Below are 15363 nucleotides of genomic sequence, written 5' to 3'. Positions count from 1 at the left end.
AGATCCCCAGGTGATTCTAATGTGCAGCCCAGGGTTGAGAACCACTGTTATTTGTGGATGCTAAGGAATCCGGTCACCTGTTTCTCATGGCGAAGGGAGAGGAGGAAGACTACACCACCTGTACATTTGATGATGCTCCATTTGGACGAAAATCTGTCTTCAACATAGTCACTCAATATGCTGGAATAGGTATCTGGTATAACCCATCCTTTCCTCCCCCCTTGGTTCCCTTCCTCCCTGCCATCCCCTCCTTGGGAAGAGCTTTCACCAGAGGGCGTCTGGAGGTCCGGAACCTCTTTGCTCACATCACCCCCGGCACACACAGGTGGTGATGAGTGATCTGCATTTGCCCTCCATCTGGCAGCCTGGATGGTGAGAGGCCTAGTCCACCTGCCCCTCAAAAGGCACTCATGCTCAAGGCAGTGGTTCTGAACCCTGGCTGGACATCAGGGAAACATGGAGGAGCTTTAACAAATCCTGAAGACTGGGTCTCACCTCTAGACATGCTGATTTAGCTGGTGCAGGCTGGGGCTTGGGAGTTCCCAACGCTCCCCCAAGTGTTTCCAACAGAGCTAAGATTGAGAACCACTCAAAGCAGCACTTGGCAGGCGTTTGTTGTAAAGGGCGAGGTAGTAAAAATGTTAGGTTTTGCGGGCCATACGGTCTCTGTTCAACTACTGATCTCTGCACTTGTACCTTGAAAAGCAGCCACAGATAATACATAAGCGAATGGGTATGCTCATGTGCCGGTAACATGTATGGATACTGAAATTTGAATTCATATAATGTCCACATTCACAAAATATTCTTCTTTTGTGAATATCCCCCACCCCCTACAACAATTAAAAAAATGTCAAAAGCCATTCCTGGCTCAAAAGGTGGCAAACTCAAACTCAAGTGTAGCAGCCTAGGTTGGCGGGCAGGCTGTGGCTTGCTGACCCTCCTTCTGGAGCAGACTAGAAAGTAATGTGAGAGGCTGTGGGGTCAGGTCTACCATTAGCTTGTGTGCAGCAGAAAAAACTACTAGAATTCCACCTTTAATCTTTACAGACAAAGATTATTTCTATGCCTTTTGGACCTGGTCTTGTTCAGTTCCTTGGTACAAGAAGCTGGATTTTATAAGAAATGAGTCTCCTACTAAAATTCCTTTTACAAACCGCAAATTGTTATCTTTCATCCTTTGTCCCTCCCACCAACACTCAGTGGAGGGAGCGGGGAACTAAAACTCTTTTTTAAAATATCAACTAAGCTTCCTTATGTGTCACTCTGTGCATAATCCAGTACAAAGTGCTTGGGGGATACAGAAATAAGCAAAAGTGCAAAATTATAGTAAATGAGAAAAGGAAAAAAAAGTTGAGGGCTGTGCCCTCACTGGTTTTGCTCAGTGGATAGAGCGTCGGCCTGCGGACTGAAAGGTCCCAGGTTCGATTCCAGTCAAGGGCATGTACCTTGGTTGCGGGCACATCCCCAGTGGGAGGTGTGCAGGAGGCAGCTGATCGATGTTTCTCTCTCATTGATGTTTCTAACTCTCTCTCTCTCTCTCTCCCTTCCTCTCTAAAAAAATCAATAAAATATATTTTTTTAAAAAGTTGAGGGCTGTAATTTCTCTATAACTCCTCTAGGATAACAGAGTGAAGAAAAGCTGGTTAAGTGGGCTCTGCAACCAGACAGTCAGAGTTGAAAATCTAGCTGCTTCTTACGAGCTCTGTGACCTTGAGCAAGTCTGTAAAGCTCTCTGTCTCCGTTCCTTAAGTCTACAAAGTGGGAATAATAATAGAGCTTTAAACAAGGCCTCAGGAAATGCTAGCCATTATCATTGCTCAATCCTTATCATTTCCATCTGCTTTCAGAACTGTGTCTGGCCTACTTTTTACAATGCCTGGGACCTAGCAGAGTCCTCTTGTGTGTTATAACTGGAATGCTATAGACAGTATGCTGTAAAGGTCTGATTATGTCTATCATGCAAATAGTAATGGATAATACACGTTTCTAGAAAGGTAGAATGCCTCTCTGATCTTCTTTGGATGACCCAGAGCACCTAGTAGGCCTTTAGGCAGCTCTGTGGCATGAAACAAAGTATGATCCTTGTCCCCCTGTGTAACCCACATCCCCCTGCAGAACAGAGATGTTTGTTGCTCCAGTTGTTGGAATGGTCAGGATTAAAGGCTCACAGCTGGGTTCCCAGAAATTGTCCTCTCTTTAAAGCAGTTACCCTGACTATAGATATGCCCCTCCCCAGAGGCAGCAGGCAACCTGTGACAAGTCAATACAGGTTTGAAGGCCTGGTCTGTTTGCCCATGACATCTGCTGAGGCCTCTGTTGACATGGCACCACTAGTCAACCTCCCCGCTGCCCAGGGTTGCATTCTCACTCCCTCAGGATCTCGAGAGCCCTCCCAGCAAATCTGCCTTTCACTCTCCATCTCAGAGTCTGTTTCTAGATCCAGCCTAATTCCTGCTAAGGAGCTGCTGCCAGAATTATGCTACTTTACATTGGTATAAACACTTCAGTAGAGGATGTCTTTCTCTTTTTTATAGTTCAACTTAAGCAGGAAGTTTAATGATCAAAACGTTCCTTTTAAGCGTCTGTGTTGTCACAGTTGACTGTGTGAAAAAATCATTTTCAGAGAAATTCTCAAGTAGTTCAGATGAGTCGGTGCAGCTCTCACAAGCTACAACTCATCTCTAAGTAGAGGGGTCAGAGCTGAGCACTTACTCCACTAGGCACTTCTCAGGTTTCCTAAGGAGAATACCAATGAGAACGGAAAGATCTGCATGCAGGTGAAGAGATGCACCAACTGTCCTACATTTCCTTTGACCAAAAGCTCCCTTTTTGTCTAAGAAAGGACTCTCCCAGGCTGAATTAGCCTGTAAGGAGTTTTGAGCGCCTCCCCTCTAACTCCACTCTTCCCCAGAAGAAATGTAATATTGACTTCTCTGGCTCTACATACATATATACATATATACATACAGTATATACATACATACATATATACATACTTACATATACATATAGCAGAATTAAAACTCACTGCTCTGGCTTTCCCTAGGCTTTGCCCTCAACTTTTCAAAACCAAAACAATAAAAACCTCATGCTTTGGGGGATTTTCTGGGGAACCACTTTTTTAAAACTAGGGGTTCCCATATGATTTGTGGTCTAACAGGAGACCTCATTTTGAAACCACTAGGTAGGCCTCCCTTACATCTGTGGTTCCCAAAGTGTGGCCCATGGACCAGCAGCATCAGCAACATCTGGGAACTTGTTAGACACACACATGCTGTGTTTAAAGAAGCCCTCCAGGTGACTGATTCTCCTGCATGCTAATATTTGAGAACCATTGTCTGACACAATCTCTTTTGTTCCTCAGGAGAGCTGAGCAAAGGACAGTGAAACTATCCTCACCTACAGATTTATGAGCATCTGAATGAAGATCTCTCAGAGGGAACTCACAAACCAGGAATCTGGCGTCTTGAATCCAGATGGATTAAACATTTCCTTAATATTCTCTCATTCTAATTGAGACATGGTACACAAGAGCCAAGCAGATATGATTTCTGGTTCCACCACTTGCTATGTGACAACCATGGTGAGTTCTGTAATTTCTGTAAGTCTAAGTATTCGCATGGGCACAATAGGGTTAATAGTAGTATCTATTTTATAAATGTTAACTTTTGTGATGAGGACAATGCTGATGATAGTAGCTATTAATTAATAATAAACTTCTCTATAGACTGTGTGTTAGTAATTGAAAATCATGTTTGACTCTCTGAAACTAGAAAGAGTTGAAGTTTAGCAAATTCTTTGAGAAATTCTACTTTTTATCTGAACCAACTCATTGGACCCCAACGCTCTCTGAACCAAAATGAGTATCTTCAGTGAAAGTATTTTTATTCCTTTGTTCAGTAATATATACAAACTAGAAGAGCATTGCACGAAGATTCATGCAATAGGCCTTCCTTCCCCGGCTGCCAGCACTGGTTTTCCTCCGGCACCTGGGACCCAGGCCTTTGGTCCGGCTGCAGCAGAGAAGCCAAGTCTCTTCAGTCTTCACTCTGGCCGGAGCCTTCAGTCTTCTTCGCTCCATGCCTGCGTATGCAAATTAACCGCCATCTTTGTTGGGTTAATTTGCATAGTCGCTCTGACTGGCTGGTGGGCGTAGCGGAATGACACCAATTTGCATGTTTCTCTTTTATTAGTGTAGATCAGTGGTTCTCAACCTGTGGGTTGCGACCCCTTTGGTGGTTGAACGACCCTTTCACAGGGGTCACCTAAGACCATCCTGCATATCAGATATTTACATTATGATTCATAACAGTAGCAACATTACAGTTATGAAGTAGCAACGAAAATAATTTTATGGTTGGGTCACAACATGAGGAACTGTATTTAAATGGCCAGAAGGTTGAGAACCACTGGTGTAGATGGTGTCCATGTGCCAGCGTTCTATCATGGAAGCAGGGACCTGACCCACTTGTCTAGAGCTTTTCATTCTAGAATCTGGCCTCATTCAAGATACCAGAGTCCATGTGTATAGACTGTCTGCATATTTTCTCTGACTCCCAGCAGTGACCATGGAGCCTTCAAGACCTCCAGAATCATCTCAAAATCTCTTAGAAGCCCTGACTCCTCTCTGTTAATAAATATTTATTAATTCAACCATGCCCTAGGGGCTGTAGCTCTGAAAACTGCCAGACCCATGGACTAGACCCATGGATCAGAGAGAACTTTCAAGCCCAAAGCTGATGGATGATGGAGCCCTTATGATTGCTCCATTGAAGCATCACTCCCTATGATTGACCAATTCCTTCTAGGCCAGGCCCACTCTGGGGTACCCTCTGAGTTTTCTCAAGAGGCTCTCATACAACTACAGTAAGAATGTTTCCAAGAACAATGGTTCCAAAGGCCTAGTCTACTTGCCTTGTTAAATGATTCAGACCGCGGATGACCATTGTGTCCATCAAAACAAAAATTAGAAACCCACTCTCTTGCTCCTGTTGAACATCTGCAGAGTATAATTGAGAATGCTTGGGATGCCACAAACATTTAGTACTAACTCCTAAAGGAAACAAAAAAGGGCCACAAAAGGGAGATACTTGAATGCATTCTCATCTAGCTCTACAAGTTGTAAAGAAAGCTTGGGGTGGGGTGGGGGGATTACCAGAAAAAGCTATTTCACTCTAAAATCAGAGCTAAAAATACTGTGGTCTCCCCATAGGCTTCAACATTCATGCATTTTTAAGCACTGAATTAATTTGTTTCTCCTCAAACACTTGAGGCCAGTTCACTGCCATGCATATTGGACATGGACAGATAGCTAACTGTTCTCGCTTGGGTCAGCGAATGTATGTATATTGTCTACTTGAGAGTGTGTGTTTGTGAGTGTATATATTTGTGTGATAGTATCTACACATCTGTAAGTTTATATATACTCGTAGCTATAGAGATATGATAAATAAGCAGGCCCTGATTTTATCTACCACATATTTTTAGAAACCACTCCATAGAGTAGATCATATTTTCATGGAAAAGACACTATAATTTGGAGTTTCACTCCTGACTAAGGGCTTTTTGGCAAATAAAATATAGACACTGTAAACAGCCTGCCATGGAACAAAAATAATAACCATTTTACAAACCTCTATAAATACCCAAAGTATTAAAACAATGCTCTAAGTCCTGGAAAAGGAGCATATACATATACAATACCTATCCATGTAGTCTCTAAGTTTCTTCACTCCATAAAAATACAGCTCCTTTGAATTATGTTCTTAAATTACTGCACTAGCTATAATAACATAAAACATTAACAATTTTGCAAACCTTAGATTTTAGTGATGAATTAAATAGTCCCAAACTCACTCTCTCTCTCTCTCTCTCTCTCTCTCTGTCTCTCTCTCTCCCCACACACGCCCCTCTCTCTTTCTTCCCCTCTCTCTCTCTTTTAAGGTGTCCAAAGAAAGTGATCTAATGTCTTCATTTCCCTTTGAGGTAGAAGTCCATTTTGTACTGTAGCTACTACCTCCATTTCACAAGCCTCTTTCCTCTTTAAATATATTGCAAATAAAGTTGCAATATATTTAAAGTGTGCAACGTGATGACTTGATATACGTATACATTGCAAAAGGATTCCCACAATCAGATTACTTAACACCACCATCACCTAACATATTTACCTTTTTTTTTTTTTTGCTGTGAAAACACTTCAGATGTAGTATCTTAGCAACTTTCAATTATACAATACAGTATTATCAACCATAGTCACCATGGTCTATATTAGATCCTCAGATCTTAATCATCATATAACTGAGAGTTGGTACCCTTTTACCAACATCTCCCCATATCCTCCAACCCTCAACCCTCAGCCCCTGGCAACCACCATTCTACTTTCTGTTGCTATAAGTTCAACTTTATTTCTTTTTTGTCAAACTTCTTTTAGATTCCACATATACGTGATGCCATGCATTGTCTGGCTTACTTCACTTAGCATAATGCCCTACAGTTTCATTCATGTTGTTACAACTGGCAGAATTTCCTTCTTTTATTTATTTGTTGTTGTTATTGTTAAGCCTCACCAGAGGATACCCTTTTTCCATTGATTTTTTAGAGAGAGTGGAAGAGTGGGAGGGGAGAAAGAGAAAAACACACACACATCAACGTGAGAGAGACACATCGATTGGTTGCCCCCCCTTGTACACCCCCGGACACCCCCCCCCCCACACCCAAACCAGGAGATCAAACCTGTGGAATCAAACCCCCAACCCTTTGGCCCAACCCTTTGGTCCATGGGCTGATGGTCTAGTCACTGAGCCAAACTGGCCAGGGCAGAATTTCCTTCTTTTTTAAGGCTGATTAATATTAGTGTGTGTGTGTGTGTGTGTGTGTGTACACCATATTTTGTTTATCCATTCATTTGTCAATCAATACTTGGGCTGTTTCCATCTTTTGGCTATTGTGAATAACATTTCTATGAACATAGGTATACAAATATCTGTTCGAGTCCCTGCTTTCAATTTTTTTAGATATATACCCAGAAGTGGAACTGCTGGATCAAATGGTAATTTTATTTTTAATTTTTTTAAGGAAATCCCATACTGTTTTCCACAGTGGCTACTCCATTTTACATTGCCACCAGTAATGCACAAGAGGTCCCAACTTCTCCACATCCTCACAAACTTTTGTTATTTTATGGTTTTTTTAAAAATAATATCCATTCTAATGAGTGTGGAGTACTATCTCATTGTGGTTTTGATTTGCATTTCCCTAATGATTAGTATTGTTAAGCATCTTTTCTTGTGCTTATTGCCCATTTGTATATCTTCTTTAGAGAAATGTCCATATAATTCCTTTGCCCAGTTTTTAAAAATTTATTGATTGGAGAGAGAAAGAGAGAGAGAGAGAGAGAGAGAGAGAGAGAGAGAGAGAGAGAGAGACACGCATCGATGTGTTGTCCTTCCTATCTATACATTCATTGTTTGATTCTTACATGTGACCTGAACAGGAATTGAACCCGAAATATTGGTATATTGGGATGACACTCTAACCATCTGTGCTACCTGACCAGGGCCTTTTCCCAGTTTTTAATAGGGTTTTGGTTTTTGTTATTGAGTTGTAAGAGTTCTTTATATGTTCTGGATACTAATCCTTTATTGTATATATGATTTGCACATTCTGTGTGTTGCTTCAGGAACTATACTTCTGGACCTTACACCTGTTCATTCAAATAGTAACTGTGCACCTGTATGTGAAAGACGTGCTAATGACTGAGCAAAAACGTACTACTGTTGACTTTCATGCCCTCTCTCTCTTCACCTGACTCTGACATGCTCTCAAAACTCTTCCCAATTGCTTGGAAACATTTTTTTTTATTAACTAGACTTTTGAAGTCTTCTAAAAGGAATTTAATTGGCAATTTCATCTCAGATATCTGAGAAGTGAGATCTCAGTCCAAAATAGATTGTGAGGAACTGAGGAGCAGCAGAACCTGAAGCTAGAAGAAGTGATGGTTATACACACACACACATCAAAACCTCCTGCAAGGGCTTCCTGACATCTACATATGTGAAAGGAAGTACTTCCACTACATCAAATGTGTCTAGGAGCATTTAACTGTTATTTTTTTAATATATTTTTATTGATGTCGGAGAGGAAGGAAGAGGGAGAGAGAGATGAAAACATCAATGATGAGAGAGAATCATTGATTGTCTACCTCCTGCACGCCCCCTAATGGGGATCGAGCCTGCAACCCAGGCATGTGCCCTGACTGGGAATCGAACCATGACCTCCTGGTTCATAGGTCAACACTCAACCACTGAGCCATGCCAGCCAGACTTCACTCTTATGTTTTATTGTAGCTATTCTTTTTTTAAAAAAATATATTTTATTGATTTCTTACAGAGAGGAAGGGAGAGGGATAGAGAGTTAGAAACACCGATGAGAGAGAAACATGGATCAGCTGCCTCCTGCACTCTCCCTACTGGGGATGTGCCCGCAACCAAGGCACATGCCCCCGACCGGAATCGAACCCGGGACCCTTGAGTCCGCAGGCCGACGCTCTATCCACTGAGCCAAACCGGTCAGGGCTTATTGTAGCTATTCTTACTAGCTAGTAAAGGTCATAAACCTTGACCCTTGGAACACCAGATCCTTACTGGCACCTTAACATTCTTTCCTGACCAATGAACAATGAAACTTTTTTTTATCCAATCACATACATCCGTCTCAGCCAGAGTGCTCGTGTTTCCATCCTTAGCATAACACTCCTTTTAATTTCCTCATTGGGAGCTTTCCCTTGCCTGGCAAGCTAATAGACTTGGCCTCTTCTCATGGTCTTCATTTGGCATGTCATGTGGGCTGCAATCCTACTCCTACCTCCACGGCTTCCTCACAGCTCAACACACACCTGGTGCCATACAGTTACTCCAAGTCTTAGGTGGAGATGCACACACTTATCCACACAGAGCTGCACCAATCCCATCCCTGCAATTCTCAGGAAATTTAGGTAAATGCCAACCTGTACTCAAAGATATATTAACTTAGCTCCCCAACATGAAAATATTTGACCTCTATAGAATAGTTTCCCTCCTAATGTCCACATGTCTTACACACACACACACACACACACACACACACACACACACACACACACACACGGGAAGTATGCATTTGTCTCTGAAGAACTGCCTTTAATGTCCTGCTGAAGCCAAAGAATCAAACCTTCAAGCTAGTAAGCTAATCACTGCTCAGGAGCAATAACGTTCCAAACAGGAAATTAGTCCAGTTACAGTGTCCTCTGAATTATGATCTCTGCATCCTTGTTGCTTTACCTGGTACCAAATCACCCGAACAGCTTGCCAAATGTCTGCAGCAGCAGATCAGAAAAACGCGGGTCAGGGTTTTCTTCCCCATGGGATGGGATGGGGCAGATAAATAATCCACAACATGCAGCCCCTTAGGATCCGCTAGAGAAAATGAGTCTTAGACCAGGATCCCAAAAGGAACGTTCACCATTCATTCTCTAACAGCTCCCCATTTCCCTACACAGGACCCCCCCCCCCTTTCCCGCCTAGGAATGGCAGTCACAGAATGAGGTGAGCCCAGCGCCTGCCTCGGCTTCCCAGCTGTCCTGGAGCGTGGCGTGGGCAGATCCTGTGCTAGGTGCCTTGCACTTTGTCTAGCTGATTTCCTTCCTTCCTTCCTTCCTTCCTTCCTTCCTTCCTTCCTTCCTTCCTTCCTTCCTTCCTTCCTTCTCTCTCTCTCTCTCTCTCTCTCTCTCTCTCTCTCTCTCTCTTTCTTTCTTTCTTTCTTTTTTTACCAAATAGAAGTTACAAATATAAGGTAAAAAAAAGCAGGAAGGTGCCAGAATAGTAAGCCAGTGATCTGGAGGTCCCTCCCACCAGCAGTATGCCTTGACCCTTGGGATATATGAAGTGGGGCACAAGTAGGTTTATAATTGTGAGTACACAGAATACAGTTTATTCTTGTATTATTATTTATTAGTCATTGTATTATTTTTCATACAACTGTAAACCTACTTTTGCCCACCCCTGTATTATGTTCTGTGGTGATGAACTAAATGTGACCAATGACAGTTTCTTATGAAGTTCTGTTCTTCGGACCTGGAAGCCAGGCCCTGTCCCACCAGCTCCACTTAGGTGATTGCCCTTGATGGGCTTCTTCCTCCTGCCTGCCTCAGGCACCCAAACACAAGGAAGGAGGCATCTTAGGGGGAGAGGGACGATTTCTTCTGTGCATGATGTGGGTGCTTATTCAAGGGATGGAAGTTGGGCTTTAGGGTTTAGTGACCTGATTTTGTGTGTGTGTGTGTGTGTGTGTGTGTGTGTGTTTCAGATTAAATGAGGTGTTTTGTTTTTAAACTCATGATGAGAACATTTTTATGCGAGAGAACAAATGACTAAATCATGACTATAGCATGATTTGCAGCCCCTCTCTTTCCTTTACTTCCTTGGTATTGTTTTCCAGACATTTGAAGACAACTGTGGCTGCGAGCCTTTGTTTTCCTAATGATTGTGTTTCTCGTTTCTGTGGTGGAAAACCTCTTCCTTTGCCCTTTTGCATGAATACTCAGTTACTAACGATTGAGATCTGGCCCTAAATCAGTCAAGATCTGTGGGTGAGAATTCGCAGAGGAACAACAGTAACAGCCATCACAGGCTCCCTCGGGGACTAAGTCTGGACTGAGGGACAGAGTTCAGCGGGGCCATGAAGTGGGTGCCTCCTGTCCTCTTCTTTTTCTCTGCGGGTCTATTTGAGTCCTTTCTGTGTTCCAGACCCTGTGGACTCAGCCCCCAACCAAGGGGCAGGCAGGTCCCTCAGAAAGACAAGAACTGTGCCCCACCTTCCTCCTCTGTTTCAAATGCTGACCCAATCCCTGTGTCTTAACCCTAGCTCGCCCTTGATTACCAGGAATTTCTTGTTGCTGTCGCCCTGTTTTCTGGAATAAGGTGTGAACTAGGATAGACACGGTAAGACCATTTATCAGGGTGGGACATCGGCCATGAGATGCAAAGGTCTTTTCTCCTGGAATTCTAACTGGTCCACTGAAAATTATTTTCTTGCATTCAGTAAGATATGAGCAAAGTGAAACTTTGTGAATATGTGAAAGTTAAATTTAAAACCATTTGAAGCCTGATTCCAGAGTAATGGACAACTGGTAATAAAGCAACTCGAGTAGTAGGTGAATGTCAAAATACACAGAAGTTGAGAGAGGAAAGGAGAATGAGATAAAGAAGGAAAAATTAAAAGAGACAGAAGAGTAAATTAAAAGAGTAAATATTTGGGAAGTAGGGTAGAAATTAGAGGTTTGGAGGAAAGTGAGCCATTTTCTTATGCTGGTTACATGAGAATACTATGCTCAGCAACATGCATGTGGCTTTGAGGTACACACTTCATAGAATACATCAGTCTAATATCGAGGAGCGAGGGGGACCAAAGAAATGATCCCGGTCCCAAATAGAATGTTCCCACCCAGGTAACATACAGGGAGCTCTATGGCTGTGCACTAATACCTACGGCTACGCTTACATCCTCTTGTAGAATGTCCTATAGGACCTACCGTAGAGTTTCAAAGATCACTCCCACTTTCAGCAATATGTGAGTTCCTGGGGAAAAAAGTAAAAACACTTTCTTTCCTATATTGAATTTCCTTCGAAATACCAGCAAGGAATTCATTATGTAAAGGAATCCAGGGGTGCACTCTGCATGGTAACTGTTCTGTTCAGTAAATTTCAATTTTGGTTAATTCCTTAAAGTGGGACATACCTATTTTATCTCTTCTCCTTGTCTTCTACCTCACTTTCCTTGGTGGCTTTTCACCTTCTCCACCTGGATCAGGGAGTCTCAGGACTGCTGCTGAGCCCAGGTAGCTACAAGATACAGCACCTCAAACTCTACAAGCCCCAGAGAATGGGTTGGAGAGCTGGGGAGGGCAGCCTAGAACATATGTTTCAGCCCTGGTGCATGGAAATCGGCTTCATGGCCTTTAAGCCAAACCACAGACAACGTGGGCTAATGTGGCTGGAGTCTCCTGACTTCAAGGCAGATCACTTGCATAGGGCATCTTGAACCCTGAATCTCCCATCCAGCCTCTCCCTCCCCTGAGTTGGAGCCCACTGGTCACTGTCTGGTATCCACTCTTGGAAGAAGATGCACTTTCTTCACACTCTTACCGGACAGGCCAACTGCCCAGGTTTTGGGCCTTATCAGGGTTGACGCTATGGACCAATGGTGTACATGCCACCTTCCCTCTGCCTGAGCCCTCTTCCCCAGACACTCCCATGGCTGGTTCCCTCACTTTATTCAGAGATTAGCTCAAATATCTTCTCCTCAGAGAGGCCTTCCCCACCACCAAATCTAACAACAACCCACCACCCTCGAGCCTCTGTGAATCTGCCCAGAGCACAGTCGGCCATGCCCTAATCACGTACAGACACATCTGCAAGGAATACTATCCAGAAACCACAGCAGACACCTTCCTTGGGTTTGTACATTAGTCACACACTGAAACTTCATGGCATAGAAAAAAAATAGTCTGTTACCATTTATTAAACAATGGGAAAATATAAACTTACAAGTTGACAATGATTTAAAAAATAGACCTTAACAAAAGACAGGTACATGGCTGGGAGACACCATCTAGTGCAGTTCTTCTGTACAACAATCTAGCAATACACAGTAGCAGCCTTCAAAATAGTTATAGTGTTTGGCCTAGTGATAAACATTGCGGACGTTATGCTATCAAAAAAAAAAAAAAGACCGCCCTGACCAGTTTGGCTCAGTGGATAGAGCGTTGGCCTGCAGACTGAAGGGTCCTAGGTTCGAGTCCAGTCAAGGACATGTACCTTGGTTGTGGGCACATCCCCATTGGGGGGCGGGGAGGTGCAGGAGGCAGCTGATCGATGTTTCTCTCTCATCGATGTTTCTAATTCTCTATCCCTCTCCCTTCCTCTCTGTAAAAAAAAAAAAATCAATAAAATATATTAAAAAAAAAATGACCAACACTGTATGATTCCACGTATATGAGGTACCTAGAGTAGTTAAATTCATAGACATGAAATAGAATGATGGCTGCCAGGGCTGGGGCCAGGTGGGGAATGGGGACTGGGGAGTTAGGTTTAATGAATACAGAGTTTCAAATTGGGAAGATGAAACAGCTCTCGTCTTCTTTTCAGCTACTTCCTCCACCGGCCTCAGATTCTGTAAGGCCCTATTTCTAGGCAGAATTTAAAAAACTGTTGGTACCTGGGAAACCAGCTATTTCTACGACTGCATCACCTTCCCAGCTCTCATACACAGTGCAGGTGCTCTGCCACAGAACTGGGAAATCCTTCACATGACGAGATAAGGGGACTTATCCCTGGTCACTGGACTGTGTTCCAGCTTCCAGGCGTCTGAATAACAGCCCAGGGGGACTTTAAAGGCTTGCATGACATTTCTGTGGGGAGAAACTGTTGTGACTTTAAAAATAGTCCTCTTTAAAACAACAACAAACAAACAAAAATTGTCCTCTTCTTTTGCCTCTCTGTAACTTATTTCCTGAACCCACGTAGCCCAGCTGGCTGATTTTTCTACCTCTGTGACTTTCTAAATACACTTTCTCTTATTAAAAAAATAACAAAGTGAAAAATAAAACATGGTCCTCAAAGCCTCTCCCAATCTAGTTCTCTTACCTTGTAACTTGAGTTCTCATTCCAAAATCCAGTGACCTCATCGACTGCAGCACTTCAATACAGCCCATGTACTGGAATAAGAAAAGGGGGAAAAAAGAACAGGTAGGAAAAAAAAATAGCACAAAGATGTCTCTTAACCTTAGAGTGATTTCCTGGGAAACACCTTAAATCAGCTCCTGCTATCAAATTACATTTACACACTCGGCCTGCCATTGATATTTCTGACCAATAATGGACACACGCCTTAAACTTCAGTGCAGCTATAAAACATCAGCTAAAGCCAAACTATAACATCAGGAATGCAGGTAACAAAGACAAATATGAATTCACTGGTTAACAGCTTGAGCTCTGGGGCCAGACCATGTGATTTAGAATCCATGCTCTGCCACGTGTTAGATATGGGGCCTCAGCAAGTTACTCAACATCTCTGCATCTCGGTTTTGTCATCAGCGAAATGGGGACACAATCAGAATTGTTGTGAGAGTACATTATTGCATACAGGTGTCCTGAGAGCAGTGTGTGGTACACGCATGTGCTCACATAGTAGAGGAAGTATAAGCAAATGTGAGACTAGTAATACAGAGTATGTGCGTGCCCACACGTGGTATTTTGTGGAAGAGCCACACTCAAGGGGCCGCAGTTTGCCGACCACTGTTCTAAGGAGATAAAGCAAGCCTATAAATGCAGATAATATAGGATTTTGTAATAGAAGATCTTATTTTTTGCAAAATCATATAAGAAAGTGCAAGAAAAGACAAAACATTATGTCCTACACCGAGAATAAGTAAACTTAACTTGAACACGCAGTATGAGAAAAGGAATGGTGACTTAGGAAGCTCAAAGCTGGTTTACATCTAATGTGGTAGCAGAGGGAGCCGCGTCAGGCTGCTGTGAGGGAGCGAGGCGATCAGTGAGCAGCCTATGTCAGCAGCAGTGTGGAGGCGGGAAATGGTGAGGGAACAAGGGAGGATGTGCCTGCCCGGAGGGAAGCAATGACAGCCCACACCGAAGTGGGATGGGGGCCGTCGGAAGGAGGGGACAGAGTCAAGTGGCATCACGGAAATAGGTACTACGTGACTCGGGAGCTGGTTTGATCTGGAGAATGAGAAGGATGAGTCAAGGATGACTCAGACATTTCCAGCGGGGAAGCAGAGGGAGCAGTGATTCCATCCACAGAAACAGGAAAGCCGGGGCCGGGAAGATGAGCTGGTTGGGGACCCATTGGCTGGAAGGCCCTGGTGGGGCATCCAGGAAATGACAAGCTGGCGGATGAAAGCTGGGCTCGGGGAGCGTGGGGAGGAACGAAGCCTGGGAGGCAGACTCAGTAGCCGGCTGGGTAGCTTTGCCAGGTGAGGCCGGGGGAGTGAGTCCTCTTAGCAGAGCCTTAGGTGCTGAGAACGAGTGGTTCTCAGAGAATGAGCTCAGAAATGTTAGGAGAGCCACGTGGTCTGACTGCAAGTGATCTGTCGGCTCCTTGAAAACTATATGCTTCCTGTTAGCTTTCCTTTGCAAACCGTCCAGCCTCTCTCTGCTTGGAAAACCCTGTGGAAAGGTGGCGGGGGCCAGGGGTGCCTCTCCGGACACTTTGCGTATCATTTCTGAACAAATTCTGTAGATTTAGCATCCTAAGAGCTGGTCGGTCTCCCGGGGTTGCCGAGAGCGAGCCTAGGGCTGGGGA

The 15363-nt window shown here is 43.6% G+C and overlaps 1 protein-coding gene across 1 annotated transcript in view; it reads right to left on the bottom strand.

Moving 5' to 3' along the window:
• SHC4 (SHC adaptor protein 4) overlaps positions 1-15363 on the bottom strand; it is a 103566-nt gene that overhangs the window by 57200 nt on the left and 31003 nt on the right. The window contains 1 exon segment of the mRNA XM_006085994.3: positions 13686-13756. Coding sequence (XP_006086056.1) covers positions 13686-13756 — 71 coding nt within the window.

The sequence above is a fragment of the Myotis lucifugus genome, unplaced genomic scaffold (assembly GCF_000147115.1).
Source record: "Myotis lucifugus unplaced genomic scaffold, Myoluc2.0 scaffold_23, whole genome shotgun sequence".
In the NCBI taxonomy this organism is placed as follows: Eukaryota; Metazoa; Chordata; class Mammalia; order Chiroptera; family Vespertilionidae; genus Myotis; species Myotis lucifugus.
Note: the sequence above shows the minus strand (reverse complement) of the source record. Positions and strands in the feature narration are given on the sequence as shown.